This window comes from Apus apus, chromosome Z, assembly GCF_020740795.1.
Source record: "Apus apus isolate bApuApu2 chromosome Z, bApuApu2.pri.cur, whole genome shotgun sequence".
NCBI lineage: Eukaryota > Metazoa > Chordata > Aves > Apodiformes > Apodidae > Apus > Apus apus.
The window spans coordinates 26,661,169-26,674,988 of NC_067312.1; the positions used below are offsets into that span (position 1 = coordinate 26,661,169).

The following is a 13,820-nucleotide window of genomic DNA, read 5'->3' on the forward strand; positions in this document are numbered from 1 at the left end:
TGCCCGCCTCCTGCCGCCCCGCCCCCGCCCGTCCCTCGCCCGCTTTGCATCAGCGCTCCCCCCGCCCCCAGCCCATATACCCCTTCCCGCGGCGGCGCCGGGGCAGAGCTGCGGCGGCGCTGCCAGCAGCGCTCCGCTCCCCCTTCTGGCCTTCCTTCCGCCTCTCGCCGCTCCCTGCCGGGGCCCGCCTCCCGCCGCGGGCAGCACCTCCGCCCGGCGCGGCTCCCGGCAGCCGGCCTGCCTTGTCACCTCTCCGCCGAGCCGGCAGCCGCGCTCCCCTCCCATGCGCGGCGCTGCGCGGAGGCAGAGGGACATCCGCGCCCCCCCTGCGAGCCCTTGCTGTAAGTCGGTGCCCGCCGACCTGTTGCGGTGCCGGCCGCGGTGGGAGGCGGGTGGGCAGTGCGGGGCGGGGGGCGGCCCCGTTTGCTGTGCATCCGGCAGCGGGGGCCGAGCCGACAAGCAGAGCTGTCTGGGTCCGCGCCCGCGGGGCTCTGCGGGGCCGCTCCGGCTGGAGCCGGGCTGCCCTGCCGCTCCTTCGGTCTGGGACCATCGCCCCGTGCTCAGGCAGCGGGACGCTGGGCGGCCCGGGGAGTGGGCATCTGCGGGGGCTGTGAAGTGTCTCCGATGTGCGGCTGTTCTCGGAAAGTGCCGGCTCCTGTTAGGAAGGCTGCTAGCCTCCCTGGTGAGCTCCGGCTTCCTCCTTGGGACGCCGGCAGGGAGCATCCCGTGGGGCAGGGCAGAGGAAGGGACCGCTCGCCTCCCTGCTCCCGGGGCTGGCTGCGGCGCTGCTGTCCCCGCGCTGGTACAGGAACTTGAGCACGTGGTGGTTGGTCCGTGAAGGGGACCAAATGCATTTTAACTTTACATGCCGTTTCTTTATCAGGGTGGGAAGAAAAGGAGCAAGTTTGTTTTCAGAGACGGAGTTGTTGAGGCGTTATGATGGAAGCTGCCTGGGGGAATTTAGAGTTGGGTTTCTTTGTCTGGATGTGGTGAGCAGTCCTGCATTTCTAGCAGGAGAAGCGTGTTCTGCGTTCCGTTTCGCTGCAGGTTCCTAGGAAGCCAATGAGTTTGTGCTGGAGGACTTTAGGTAGGTTCAGCGTTTGGCTCTTGCAGCACTGGTAGGATCGCTGCAGATTTAGCAACTGAAGGCGGTGTTGATTAAATGGATGGGATGTTTAGCAGATTTCCTCTCCTTCAGCTGTTTCGCTGATTCTAAACAAAAACGCAACCACTACCATGTAATTACAGAGTCATATTTAAATGAGGCTACATCAGGGATGTGTCACTAATTGGAAAATACTTGATTTTTTTCACTTGACTTAGGATGAGACCTGCATGCTGTAGAAGTAGGGCAGGGAGTTTGTTGTTTAGTCTTAAAGTAGTGTTTACTACTGAGCTGCAGTGACAAGCAGCCTGTTGAAGTGTAATTATAAATCAAAGTCTTGGTTCAACCTCTGTCCCTAGATAAAATCTGTATCTGCAATTTACTGACCACTTCTTGTCTTTTACATACAAATATTATTATTTCTAAGGAAAAAATGCCTAAAGGGAGTTGACTCATATTATTCAAGATGAAATTACCTCTGTTGAAGTATTTGAGGCTTGCTTAATTTCCATCACCAAACAGAGAAATCAGAGATGTCATTTATACACTTGAATATTCTTGTAAGATTACGTACTGAGCGGATTGTCAGAAACTGCAAAAGCACATGTTTACAGAAACACTGCCTGTTAGTAAATTAGGGTAATTGCTTGTAAGGGTGTTTGTTTGACTAGTCCATGTGTGAATTCATCTGGCAACCACACTGGAGAAAAAAGATATGTATAGATATGTATCTTTGTTCTGTTTTGGGAAATATGTTAGCTTATCTTAAACGAGAATTGACGTGCTTTGAATCCTCAATAGATGACATTGTAGTGATAAAGGCAATGTTACTAGAACAGTTAAAGACCATCAAATGTGAAATCTGCAAGTGCTTCATGAGAAATGGCATTGCTCACTGAAAGACCAAGTCTTCTTTTTTAGTGGGATGAAATGCCGATACCTTATTCAATAGCTGTTTGAGAGTGACTTATGATATTTTTTTTTTTACTGTGGTGTTCATTGCTGTGGGTGGGCTTGGGTAACAGGCAGTGATCTGTTCCTTCTCTCTGCATATGTTATGTAGCTCACTAGTGTCCAATGCATGCATAACTTCAGGGTGTGTTTTTAATGTTTGGCTCTATTTTTGTGTGGTTTTGGGCTCATTCTGAATGATGCTGAGTGAGTGGTGTTCACAGGAGCACAGAGACCACGGAAAGATCTGAATGCCTGTGTTTACAGCCTCTGACACAAACTGTACCTGCCCTGTTTTTGAACTCTCTGTGCATGATAAAAGTAAGTTTTTGGTGTACTCTGAATTCTCCCTATATGTGGGGGGAAAGGAGAGGAATGGTGTTTCCATAGAGATCCTAACATGCCTTGTCTGTGGTGCCTACACATTCATTTAATTGGGATGAAGAGCAGGGGGACAACGAGCATCTTCATATCCTAGTGACTGTTGTCCCCGATCAGTGGTTGTTTAGCTCCTGTCTTGCTCCCTGGCAAGGAAACCTTGCAGGTCCGCAGCTTGGGGAAAGCCAGTTTGCAGAGATCTAGTGAATGCTTTGCACTGTATCATAATTGCATTTAAAATGCTAAAGCACCTGGGAAAGTTAAAATTTTGCAGGGGGTGCTTTGCCAGTAGAGGGTTCACCTTCCCCTCAGTGTGTACTAATATTTCAAGCCATGACCCTTTCTGTAAGTCTTAATTTCCAGCAGTTTTCAACCTGTATATGGTCAGTATAATCTTTTTGGCTATAGATTAAGTTGGTAATTTTAGTCTAATATTAGTGCTCAGGATCCTTGAATGCCATGTGGGTCTGTGTTTGCTAGACAATACAACTGAAGTAAAGGTAACTTAATTTTCTTTGTGAAAGGGTATGTGTTGTGAAGACATACCAACCTCCTTAGGTTGTCTTGTGCGTACTGCATTTAATATGCTAGTCTAGGGACCATTGGTAAAATAATGTTCCAAATGTCTGCATGATAGAGTGAGACAGATACACTGCTCTGTGGCTCTGATGGGAAGGGTTTTGCTCTGTTTTGAAGGATTTTGGATTGAGCACTGTATACTGAGATGTTTTGCTTATTCTTTCCAATTCCACTTTGATTCCATCAGCAGGTCAAGTTCCAGATTAAAGGAAATGGGCTATGTTACCTTAGCAGTAAAATGTCTCTTTGTTCTTTAATTGATGTTGGTTTGAGGGGCTTTTTTGCTGTGACTGAAGGGAAAGATGTATCACAAACTTGCTGTTTGATGTGACAAATGAATTATTCTGTATGCTAGCACATGTATGCTAGTGAGAATGATGGTACCTGCCATGCTGCAGTTAATCTGCAGGTTTTCAACATTCCATATACACATCTTTCTGAAATTGAGTCTGATACCTAAATTAATTATACAGTTTCAGTTTTTCTTGAAGATTCAAGTTATACGAATCTAAAAACTCCCATGTATTTATTTTAAAATGCCTTTTTTTTGGGGGGGGGAGTGGGCAGGGAGGGTCTTCTAAAGCTCTTGTGTCATTTAAGCATGAGATGTTGGAACAGATTTGTACTGTTCTGTGCTGCTTAAACGTGCTTAGTAGTATGAAAATGTTCTAGTTCATGAGAGAGGGAGTTATATCCACATTAAAAATCTGCATAAGTGCCCCCAGGTCATGCTCTGTCTTGAGCATTGGGTGCTTCCCAGGCAGGCTTTTGCCCTGATTCTTCTTTGAAGGCGCAGTAAAAGAGACTCTGCACATGCGGATATCATATTAATTAGGGAAGCTTGGTTCTCTTCTTTCTCCAAGCTTCATCTGCACTTTGGAGAGAGAGGAGTGAGGGTACAACAGTAGTGATCAATAGCTGCAGCTTATACTGTGCTCTCTCTGCTTCATCTCCTGCTACCTCCGCTGTGGCTTCTTGGCCATTAGCTTTGTATGGGTGGCAGTATTCCTCCCTTTCCCTACACTCCAAGCTGTTTTGGCTTAGACTGTTAAGTAAGTCTGGAAACTTGTTGCTGTAATCATACATAGACATGCATATCATAATAGATAACAGTAACATTAACCTCCAAGTTAGGAGGTTAGATTTGTTAGGAAAAAGGTAGGATAGGGAATGTATGTCTTGTGTTTCATGTCTCCTCTGAACCTCAAAATGAACCAATGGCTTGTGCTGCAAGTACCTGACTCTTGAGCTAGCTTCTGAGGCGATGTCCCATGGACTTCGGTTGATAGTTAAAACACATTTTTCTGCTGACTCTGCCTGTGCATATGCTGTATCACTTTAGCAGGAGGCCACTGGCAGATTTCAAGATGTAATCTATAGCATTCATGTGCCACATTTTTTTGAAGGTTTCGCAAATGTAAGTTTATGATTGCTGCTAGGTTTTTATTTTACAGTTCATTCTCTGCTGTTGCATGTGGAAGAATTATACCAAAGGAAAGTTTCCTTATGGGATTAGTAGGTTTTTGTTCCCCAGTGCAGCTTCTGACATTCCTTAGGTATTCTGTCTGGTAGCTCTTCCTGCTATGATTCAGTACAGGAGAATGTTTCAAGCGTGTGCATGTGTATGTATGTAATGAATCAGCTGGTCTAGGTTGGGGAAGGGTGAGAAAATCAGTCCTGGTTCCTTTTCTTTATCCTCTGACTTACTGTATTGCTGTGAAAGTTGGAGATCAGGTTTCTCAAGATAAACCTGCTCTTGGGCAACAAATTTAGAGTATGTCATTTAAGAAACTCAGGAAAAAAAAATAAACACATGCCAAAGGTGGATGTAATTCTCTGTTCACTCTTCTATAAATTAAGGCTTTTTTCCCCATCTTGTAGTGAATAATAGAGACTCTTTTTGATATGTAAAAACAATAATAAATTTAACTGTCTCATTAATCTAATTTTTTTTTTCTTTTATAGGTGTGAAAGAAAATGTCAGTCAGCATGCATGAGAATCGCAAATCTAGGGCCAGTACTGGCTCCATAAACATATACTTGTTCCACAAGTCATCCTATGCTGATAGTGTCCTTACTCATCTGAACCTTCTGCGTCAACAGCGTCTCTTTACAGATGTGCTTCTCCATGCTGGGAACAGGTCATTCCCCTGCCACAGAGCTGTTCTAGCTGCTTGTAGCCGCTATTTCGAAGCAATGTTCAGCGGAGGATTGAAGGAGAGCCAGGACAGTGAAGTCAATTTTCATAATTCTATTCACCCAGAAGTCTTGGAGCTTCTTCTGGACTATGCATATTCCTCCAGGGTTATCATCAATGAGGAAAATGCAGAGTCACTGCTGGAGGCTGGTGACATGCTAGAGTTTCAGGACATTCGGGATGCTTGTGCAGAATTTCTGGAGAAAAACCTTCATCCCACTAACTGTCTTGGCATGCTGCTGCTGTCGGATGCTCACCAGTGCACCAAGCTGTATGAGCTCTCTTGGAGGATGTGCCTTAGCAACTTCCACAGTATCAGTAAGAGTGAAGACTTTCTCCAGCTGCCAAAAGACATGGTAGTGCAGCTCCTTTCCAGTGAAGAGTTAGAAACTGAAGACGAAAGGCTGGTATATGAATCAGCTATCAACTGGGTCAGCTATGACCTGAGTAAGCGTCACTGTTATCTGCCTGAGCTATTGCAAACAGTGAGACTGGCCCTCTTGCCAGCCATATACCTCATGGAAAATGTGGCCATGGAAGAACTTATCACCAAGCAAAGGAAAAGCAAAGAGATTGTAGAAGAATCTATAAGATGCAAGTTAAAGATCTTGCAGAATGATGGAGTGGTCACTAGTTTGTGTGCCAGACCCCGAAAAACTGGCCATTCACTTTTCCTTTTGGGTGGCCAAACCTTTATGTGTGACAAGCTGTACTTGGTGGACCAAAAGGCAAAGGAGATCATTCCAAAGGCTGACATACCAAGTCCACGGAAAGAGTTCAGTGCTTGTGCCATAGGCTGCAAAGTGTATATCACTGGGGGAAGAGGGTCAGAAAATGGAGTCTCCAAAGACGTGTGGGTGTATGACACCCTTCATGAGGAGTGGTCAAAGGCTGCTCCCATGCTGGTAGCTAGGTTTGGGCATGGCTCTGCTGAACTTAAGCACTGTTTGTATGTAGTAGGAGGACACACCGCAGCAACTGGTTGCCTTCCAGCTTCTCCTTCAGTATCCTTAAAGCAAGTAGAACAATATGACCCTGTGACCAACAAATGGACCATGGTTGCCCCACTGAGAGAGGGTGTAAGCAATGCAGCTGTAGTCAGTGCAAAGCTTAAGCTGTTTGCTTTTGGAGGTACCAGCGTTAGCCATGACAAGCTGCCCAAAGTTCAGTGCTATGATCAGTGTGAGAACAGATGGACAGTACCAGCCACCTGCCCCCAGCCCTGGCGCTACACAGCTGCAGCTGTTTTGGGTAACCAGATTTTTATTATGGGTGGAGATACTGAATTCTCTGCATGCTCTGCTTATAAATTCAACAGTGAGACATACCAGTGGACTAAGGTGGGAGATGTGACAGCTAAGCGAATGAGCTGCCATGCAGTGGCATCTGGAAACAAGTTGTATGTGGTTGGAGGCTACTTTGGCATACAGAGGTGCAAAACGTTGGACTGCTATGATCCCACATTAGATGTATGGAACAGCATAACAACTGTGCCCTACTCGTTAATTCCCACAGCATTTGTCAGCACGTGGAAGCACCTCCCTTCATAATTGTGTGTATGATGCAAGTACAAATTATCAGGTAAGAAACAGCATATTTGAATTTCACTGTAATAATAATGAAGCTTTTTCAGCAGCCGTCTGAAGAGGGTGAGTATATTCAATCCAGTTTTACAGCTGGAGCAGCTGAGACACATACATTCATAGACTGTTGTAAGCCAGGCACCACATCTGTGACAAAGTCAGATGCTCTCTTTATGGGACCTTTTTCTCCATGATTTAGGTGTGAAGTACTGAGCAAAAGTAACTTTTTCAACTTGTGGGGAAATGCAGGTGATCTTCAGGAAACTGAACCCTGCTCTGCGTTTAAATACTAAATGCATACTCAACAAGAGTTTGGCACCATTTTCCTGACAACAGAGGCTAGGTCACACCATATATCCAGTGACAATGCCCAAAAGGTGCTCTGAATTCTGATCTGAAGCCTGATAGTGAATTCACTTGAATTTCCAGGCAGACAGCATGCTTTCTCCATTCAGACTGCCTTTAGGGGAACTTGCTGTCTTAGGAAAGGCACGACATGCCCAGCTTTCTATCTCGCCTAGACAGCGTGGTCACACCTGCATGGACTAAGGTGGCATTTGCTCCAGCGATACACTTTAAAATACAGATTTTTCAAAATACTTATGGTGGTATACATTGGACTAGATACAGTGTCAGTAAGACATAATCAATATTGCTGGCTGAAATAATTACCTGTCTATAGCATGCACTCTTCCAAAACAATTTAATTATACACAATGGGCCAAGCGCTTACCAGATACAACTTCAGCATTGTATTGCAAGCAAGTCTGAATTTGGCTTTGCTTGTTTGGTTGTTGATTTCTGATTTTTAGGAGCAGGGGAGAAAATGTTCATGGACAAAAACATTATAAAAATCTGTGCACCTACACATATTGCCAGTGTTTTTCGAATCTGGTTCTTTTTTTTTTTCATAATAACTACTAACTGTTACTTCAACTATTACTAATTTTCCCTTATTTTTATCTTCTAGAGTTACATCACTTGAAATAAGTCACTGACATTTTACAGAACTATTAAGCTGTGTATTTTGCAACAAATCTGGCAGACTCCCCTTAGTGTTGTATTTCCCTCACTCCCCCCTTGAGACTTTAGTACAGAATCATGGTTACCACCAGCCAACCAACCAAATGTATTGGCATGCTTAATCCTGCATAATATAAGCCCTGTGAGTGGCAATTTCTTTTTGGATTTGAACAGTGTATAGTGTAACCATGAAGGCAAGGAAGGGTCTAAGCGACAAGGCAAATAAATACAGTTGCAGTAATTAAACGAGCTCTGTATTTACATCTAAGTCTTGTGCCATCAGCTGCTCTTGTCTCAGGTGGTTGTTTGTCTGTAAGACATTGCTCTCTCTTTTCTCGTTGCTTCATTTTTCCCAGGCTTACTTTTGGGGAAACCCTTGAGACTTAGCAAATCCTGGGTGCTGGGAGTAATTGCACCCCTAACAGCCAGTGAATGGAAGCCCTGATCTCTGTGCAGTGCCATCCACCCTAGCTGGGAACAAAGTCTTGACATCTTCAGTTAATTTCTATTATTTCCGACTTCCAGCAGTTCTCAGTGTTATCAGAGCAGCATTATTGAATGCCTGGACTCAAGTCTGTGCCAAGAAAAATATTGACTTACTCTTCTGAGACTGACTTAATTGTTCTAAAGTTTACAGTACATGAGAGGGAGTGTTTTACTTTGAAAAAGAGTCCTCAGAATGTAACGGTGCAAAAAGCTTTCCTTTGCAGTATCTTGTTAAAATCCATTATTTTAGCTTCAGTAATACATAAAATAACTGGCTTAAGTAGCACACAAAGTAACTGGCTGAACACAGCTGTAGACTGAAACTTTCCAATGCTGTGTGCTCATCCAGCAAGTACGGTTTTTCTTGTACTGACTCCTGCTGCTTTGTCAGTGGGTGGGAGGGACAAAAAGGAAATTACTTCTGATTACCCTCTATTTTCATGGCGCTGTGTGGCCCCAGACAGCTCTTAGGAAGACTTCAGTCTGCTTTGTCCTGTTCCTCAAACTTGAGACTTCTGAGTAGGTTGGGGGTTTGTTGGCTGGTTGGTTGTTTTTTTTGGCCCTGTGTTTTGGAGTTGTTTATAACTTAAAAAAAAAAGTTTATCCTATGATATGAAACATTGTTTTGGCTTCAGTGTTGGTGCATGTGTTTCAGTGGGAAGAACAACATGCTACCCTGAAGGATGTCTAGAAAAGACTAATCAATACTAAGTGCAAAGACTCTTTTTTAGATAGCCTGTTTCAAGCCCATAGTTGCAAAGAGGTTCGATGCTCTGGGCTGTTACATAGGCTACCGTGTATTCCTGTGAGTGTTGCCTGTTCTTGTCAGCACAGCTTGGGAGGGGTGTGTTGTGTTCAAATGAGCTGTGTGTTCACTGGAGCTCCTTTGCATTGTAATGATGTAGGATTTGCTGCCTAAAATTTTAGCACTGCTGTCAGAAATTGTGATGAGCTGATGATGGTTTGGAAACTGGCGTTTTAATACAGCTTCATGTTGAAAGTGCACAGCATAATCTCAGCATATAAAGGCTGAATATTTCATTGAATAATCAATTTTTATAAAAGACTGTAGGATAGAATTACTGATGCATGGTGCATTGTTGTGTGAAAAGAAATGAGGCAGACTTCTGCTCTAATGAATAGCAGATATGTTTTAAGTAAGGGGATTATATGCCCCTTTCTAAATTGTGAATAAATTCAATTCAGAATTCTTCATGTTGAATGGAGGCATTGGAGTGAGGCACCTTCACCTCCCCTTCTGCTTCATTCCAACCAGGTTTTCCTTGGCCCAGGGACAGAAAAAAATCTTTTTTACATGTTCGTGTGGGCTTTTGTGGAAGAGAAGTTGCACAAGGTTATGTTTGCTTAAAACAAATTCACAAACTTTTAGCATTTTGAGTGACCATAGAAATGTTGAAGTATGCAGGATGCAGAGACCATCATATTAAACTGTATTCGGCCAGTTTCATTTAGGTTTCAAATTACTGAATTTAAAGCTAAATAATTATGTTCTTTTATCAGTATTATACTATTATCACTGTTATACTATTTATCAGTAGTTGGTATTGCACAGGAACACTGAAGTGGTGGTGGGGTGAGGAAAGCCCATCAACTGGATTGTATCCTAAACCTATCTTACAAATTTTGTCTAACATCTAACAAAAACCTTGTCTGAGCAAACCCCTTTACGTGTTTTATCTTTCCCCCCCCCCTTCCTGTGCTTTTAGTGTACTCCCTCATTTGGATAAGAGAATTGGAACCTCAGATCTGGAGAAACAGTTTTAATGAAGAAAAATCATTTGGTGTCTCTTACATTTGAAGAAAATCATCTGCACCTTGTGAATTATCTAACCTGGACATGAAGGAATGGTAGGACAAAAAAAAAGTCTTAAGTGCACATGGTTTAAATATTAATGGATGAACCTATGATCTGGTCCTTGTGCTAGTAATTGTGGATTAATGCCAACGTTAATCAGTCCTTTAAAGGAGAAAAATAGACCGAAGTTCTCTGAGCTGTGCAGCACACAACACTCGATTTCCATGGACTCTGCTGTTCTATATGTGAAATTTGAAATGGTTGTCACCTCTCTTTGTGGTGATTTTTAAGTGCCAGCGCCAGCTGCAGGAGGAGCAGGCCAGCTGAAGCAGTGAGATGCCGCTCTGAATGAAGATGCAAGTGTTGCTGCTGACCTCTGCTAACCGGAGCCTGCTTGTCTGTGGGCAGTGCCCACAGCATCTCTCAGATCCTGCGCTGCGTTGTCCTGTGTGCAGCAAGTGACCCCCTCCCCCCGCCCCTTGATAACAAACGGCCCGGTGGTGAAATGTTTCTGAAGCCGAGGGGAACAAAAATTACATCCCCCGAATGCTCCTTGTTCCCTTTCATCCCTATATTTATAAGTAATTCAAACTGTCCTGCTCCTGTTATGTTACTTGTTATAGATAATAGTTATTTATTGTTCAGTGCTTGCATGCTGAAACAATGCCTGCAATTGTCTTCATGTCACAAGGGTTTGTGTGAATTGTTGTATGTTTTGCACATTTTGTGATCTCTGACTTGCTCTGCTGCACAAAGAAAGAGAACTGTTTGGTAACAGTTGGAGATGGGAGGGAGGTGTGGCTTCCTGATCGGAAATGTGGGGATTACAAGGCAGGATCTTAAATTACACACATCCTAAAGGAAGAAGCCATGGAGGTCACTTTCTCAGGCCACCAACTCCCCAGGTTCTATGTGGTGTGTCTTGTAGATGGTGTCCTTGCTACATTTCATGTGTTGGTCATGCCTTTCAATTTCTAATCTGGAAATAGCTGAAATCTCTTGCAGCTCTCTCTTTGTGCAGCTTCCTGATTGCAACACAAATACTGTGGAAGAGCTTCTGGATACCAAGCCCAGATGAAGTCATTGCCCAAAGTTATTTATTTATTTATTGTGTTGGAGGAGGGATACTTACATTACAGCCACACTGACCTGAGTGAGTGGAGTATGGTGATTCAAGAATAAAATCAAAACACCTCAAGATAGGTCACTGATGAAGTCTTAACAAAAGAAAAAAGAAGAGCAGCAATTTTGCACTGACTGGGTTGCCTCACCCATCTGGATTTCAGATCGTGACTGTCCAGGTGTCAAAGACTCAAGCAATCTAGCAAAATTCTTATGGGGATATAAAATGAATTTCAAACCTCTTCATCTTAAAAATAGCCTTCAAACTCTGCTGCCTTTTACTTTCCTTAGCTGGGTGTGTCTTTAAACACTTGGTTGCTCAGAAGCATCAGATACAATCCCAAGAAACCAAACTTTGATTTTTAAATAAGTTTGTTTCTTATCGTTTGGTCTTGAGACAGAGATGAAGATACTCTTTCTTCTGGATTTCAGAAGCTTATGTTTCACAGATGCTTTCTTTGCAGACCCTGTCATGAAGCATGTATTGTATTGTGCTTTTTTTTTTTTTTCTTAAATGTTTCTGGAGCCCAACTCAACTGACACATTCAGTAACATGATTGGTGTGTGCTGCGGTAAAAGTAAAGAGCTGCATGCATGCATGCAAAACAAAAATAGTCACGTTGGTGATGCTTGCCTTTCTCTGTGTGACAGTGATGTAGCTGTATCTGTGAAAGTTTTGTCAGCTGAAAGTGTTTACACTGGTTACTGAAAGTTTCTTTGTGCTGCCTTTTATTTGACTTGCTGTTTGGAGTAGACCTTTTCATTTCAGAAATAGAGTATTTGGAGTTCTGAGAACATTCATTAATTAGCAGCGACATTAGCAGTTTTTTAAAAGGTGAGGCCCAGCTAGATGTGAACAGTTAAAGTTCCTCTGGTTAAACTTATTTGTTGAAATGATAGATTTTAAAAGCATTTAAACTCACAGCTTCTCCACATCCTCACCCTGCCTTGGTTCTTTAGTACTTGCACAGGTTGCCCTGTTGATTTAAACAGCCTTGAATTACTGTTGCCTTTCATCTTGTGGATCACTCCTGGGAGTTTGAAGGGAGCCATAAAATCAGACTGTTGTGTTTTGTTATTTCCTCTCCCCAGGCGTTAGTGACCACATGAGGTACAAGGAAGCGGAGCCCCCTTGTTTAAATAAGGGCATGTATGTTTGAGACCTTACTCTCCATCAAGCTGCTTGGAGTCCAAATGTGAAGCTGCACTGCATCCAACTACTTAGCTTCTGAAATCTGTTTTCTAGCACCATGCACCTCCCCGAAGTGGGATGAATTCTCTGCAGCTGTTTCCAAAGTTGTGGTCTGCTTTCAAGTCCTCTATTAATTCTTATGTGTAGGCTGAAGGAAGCTGAAGTCAGGGTGGGCCTCTGGCTCTGCAGGGAATATGCTAGGCTCTTGATCTGTGAATTGATGTGGGAATCATGGCTAGTTACTTGACCATTCCAATCCTGCAAAAAACCCCACATTTTGAAACAAATGCAGTTCACAGTGGAGTGCACACAAAAACCCTGGCGTAAGACAGGAAGGTTCCTTTTATTTTGCAGGCTGGTTGCTGTAGAAACATATAACAAAAGACAGCCTTCCTCTTCTGGTATAATTGTGCAGCCCCTTTTCTCTAGGTCTGACACCTGTCTGAATAAGAGTGATTAGAGCAGAATAATGGTCCCTTTCCTGGCTGTTGAAGATGTGGTTCATGTGCTAAAAGAAAACTGTAAGTGAAGAAGTAAAACTGTCTATGTTGTGTCTTTTTGTTTACTATTACATCTTAAGGTTTTGTAAAATGCGTGTTTTTTCACAATGTGAAACTGAAGGTCAATAAATTATTAGAGATTTTCTCTCCATGGCACATTTATTTTAAGTGTTGTCTCCTGTTCCCTCCCCACCCTCAAATTCTTTGAACGTCCTTTTCATAGTCTCTTAATAACATCGGCAACATGCACTTTACTGCTTTGGGTTAAGCTTCTGCTTCAGTTGCACTTCCCTTTCCTTTGTTCTGTTCTGCTGCTGTTGCTGTGATCTCAATCTCAAAGTTCAGCACTTAAAACTTGAAGAGCCTCAAAACATTTAAGAACAGGAAATGCGAGTTTGTTGGTGCTTGCAGTACAGTTTAGTTAGTGCCTGATACAACTTGGAAGTGAAATTAGGCATCTCGGATCTTTCCTAATTATTCTTAAGGCAAAAAATGCTGGCTGTGTGTAAGATGTTAGTTGTTCTATGTAATGCACACATCCAGCCAAACTCTTTGATCTTTTAAGTCTGTTTACATTTTTGTATGTATACATATATTTACATGCTATTGATTTTTCTCTGTTGCCTTAGCACTTTTCTGACCTGAAGGTGTTGCTGACCACTGTCAGGGTCTAAAATAATATCCTGCCAGGGGCATTGAGGCACACACCTTGAAAGGTCAGTTCCTTAGGTCTTCTAAGTACTGACCTGCTGCCCTGCCTAGAAGAGGAACAAAGGAATGGGGCCTTTCTTCCTTGCTTGGGTTGTTTCACCAACTACCCTCTCACCCCCTAGCCTATATAGCTCTGGAGGAGGAAGTGAAAGAGAAGGTGTCCACAGGTCACAGCAC

The 13,820-nt window shown here is 43.3% G+C and overlaps 1 protein-coding gene across 1 annotated transcript; it reads left to right on the forward strand.

Annotated features, from left to right (window-relative positions):
• Window positions 1-281: 281 nt before the first annotated feature.
• On the forward strand, window positions 282-13,088 carry ENC1 (ectodermal-neural cortex 1). The gene is made up of 3 exons (XM_051642987.1): window positions 282-341; window positions 4,979-6,791; window positions 10,030-13,088. Exon 2 carries the CDS (start codon window positions 4,991-4,993, stop codon window positions 6,758-6,760), a length of 1,770 nt encoding a protein of 589 aa, XP_051498947.1. The 5' UTR covers window positions 282-341; window positions 4,979-4,990; the 3' UTR covers window positions 6,761-6,791; window positions 10,030-13,088.
• Window positions 13,089-13,820: the final 732 nt, after the last annotated feature.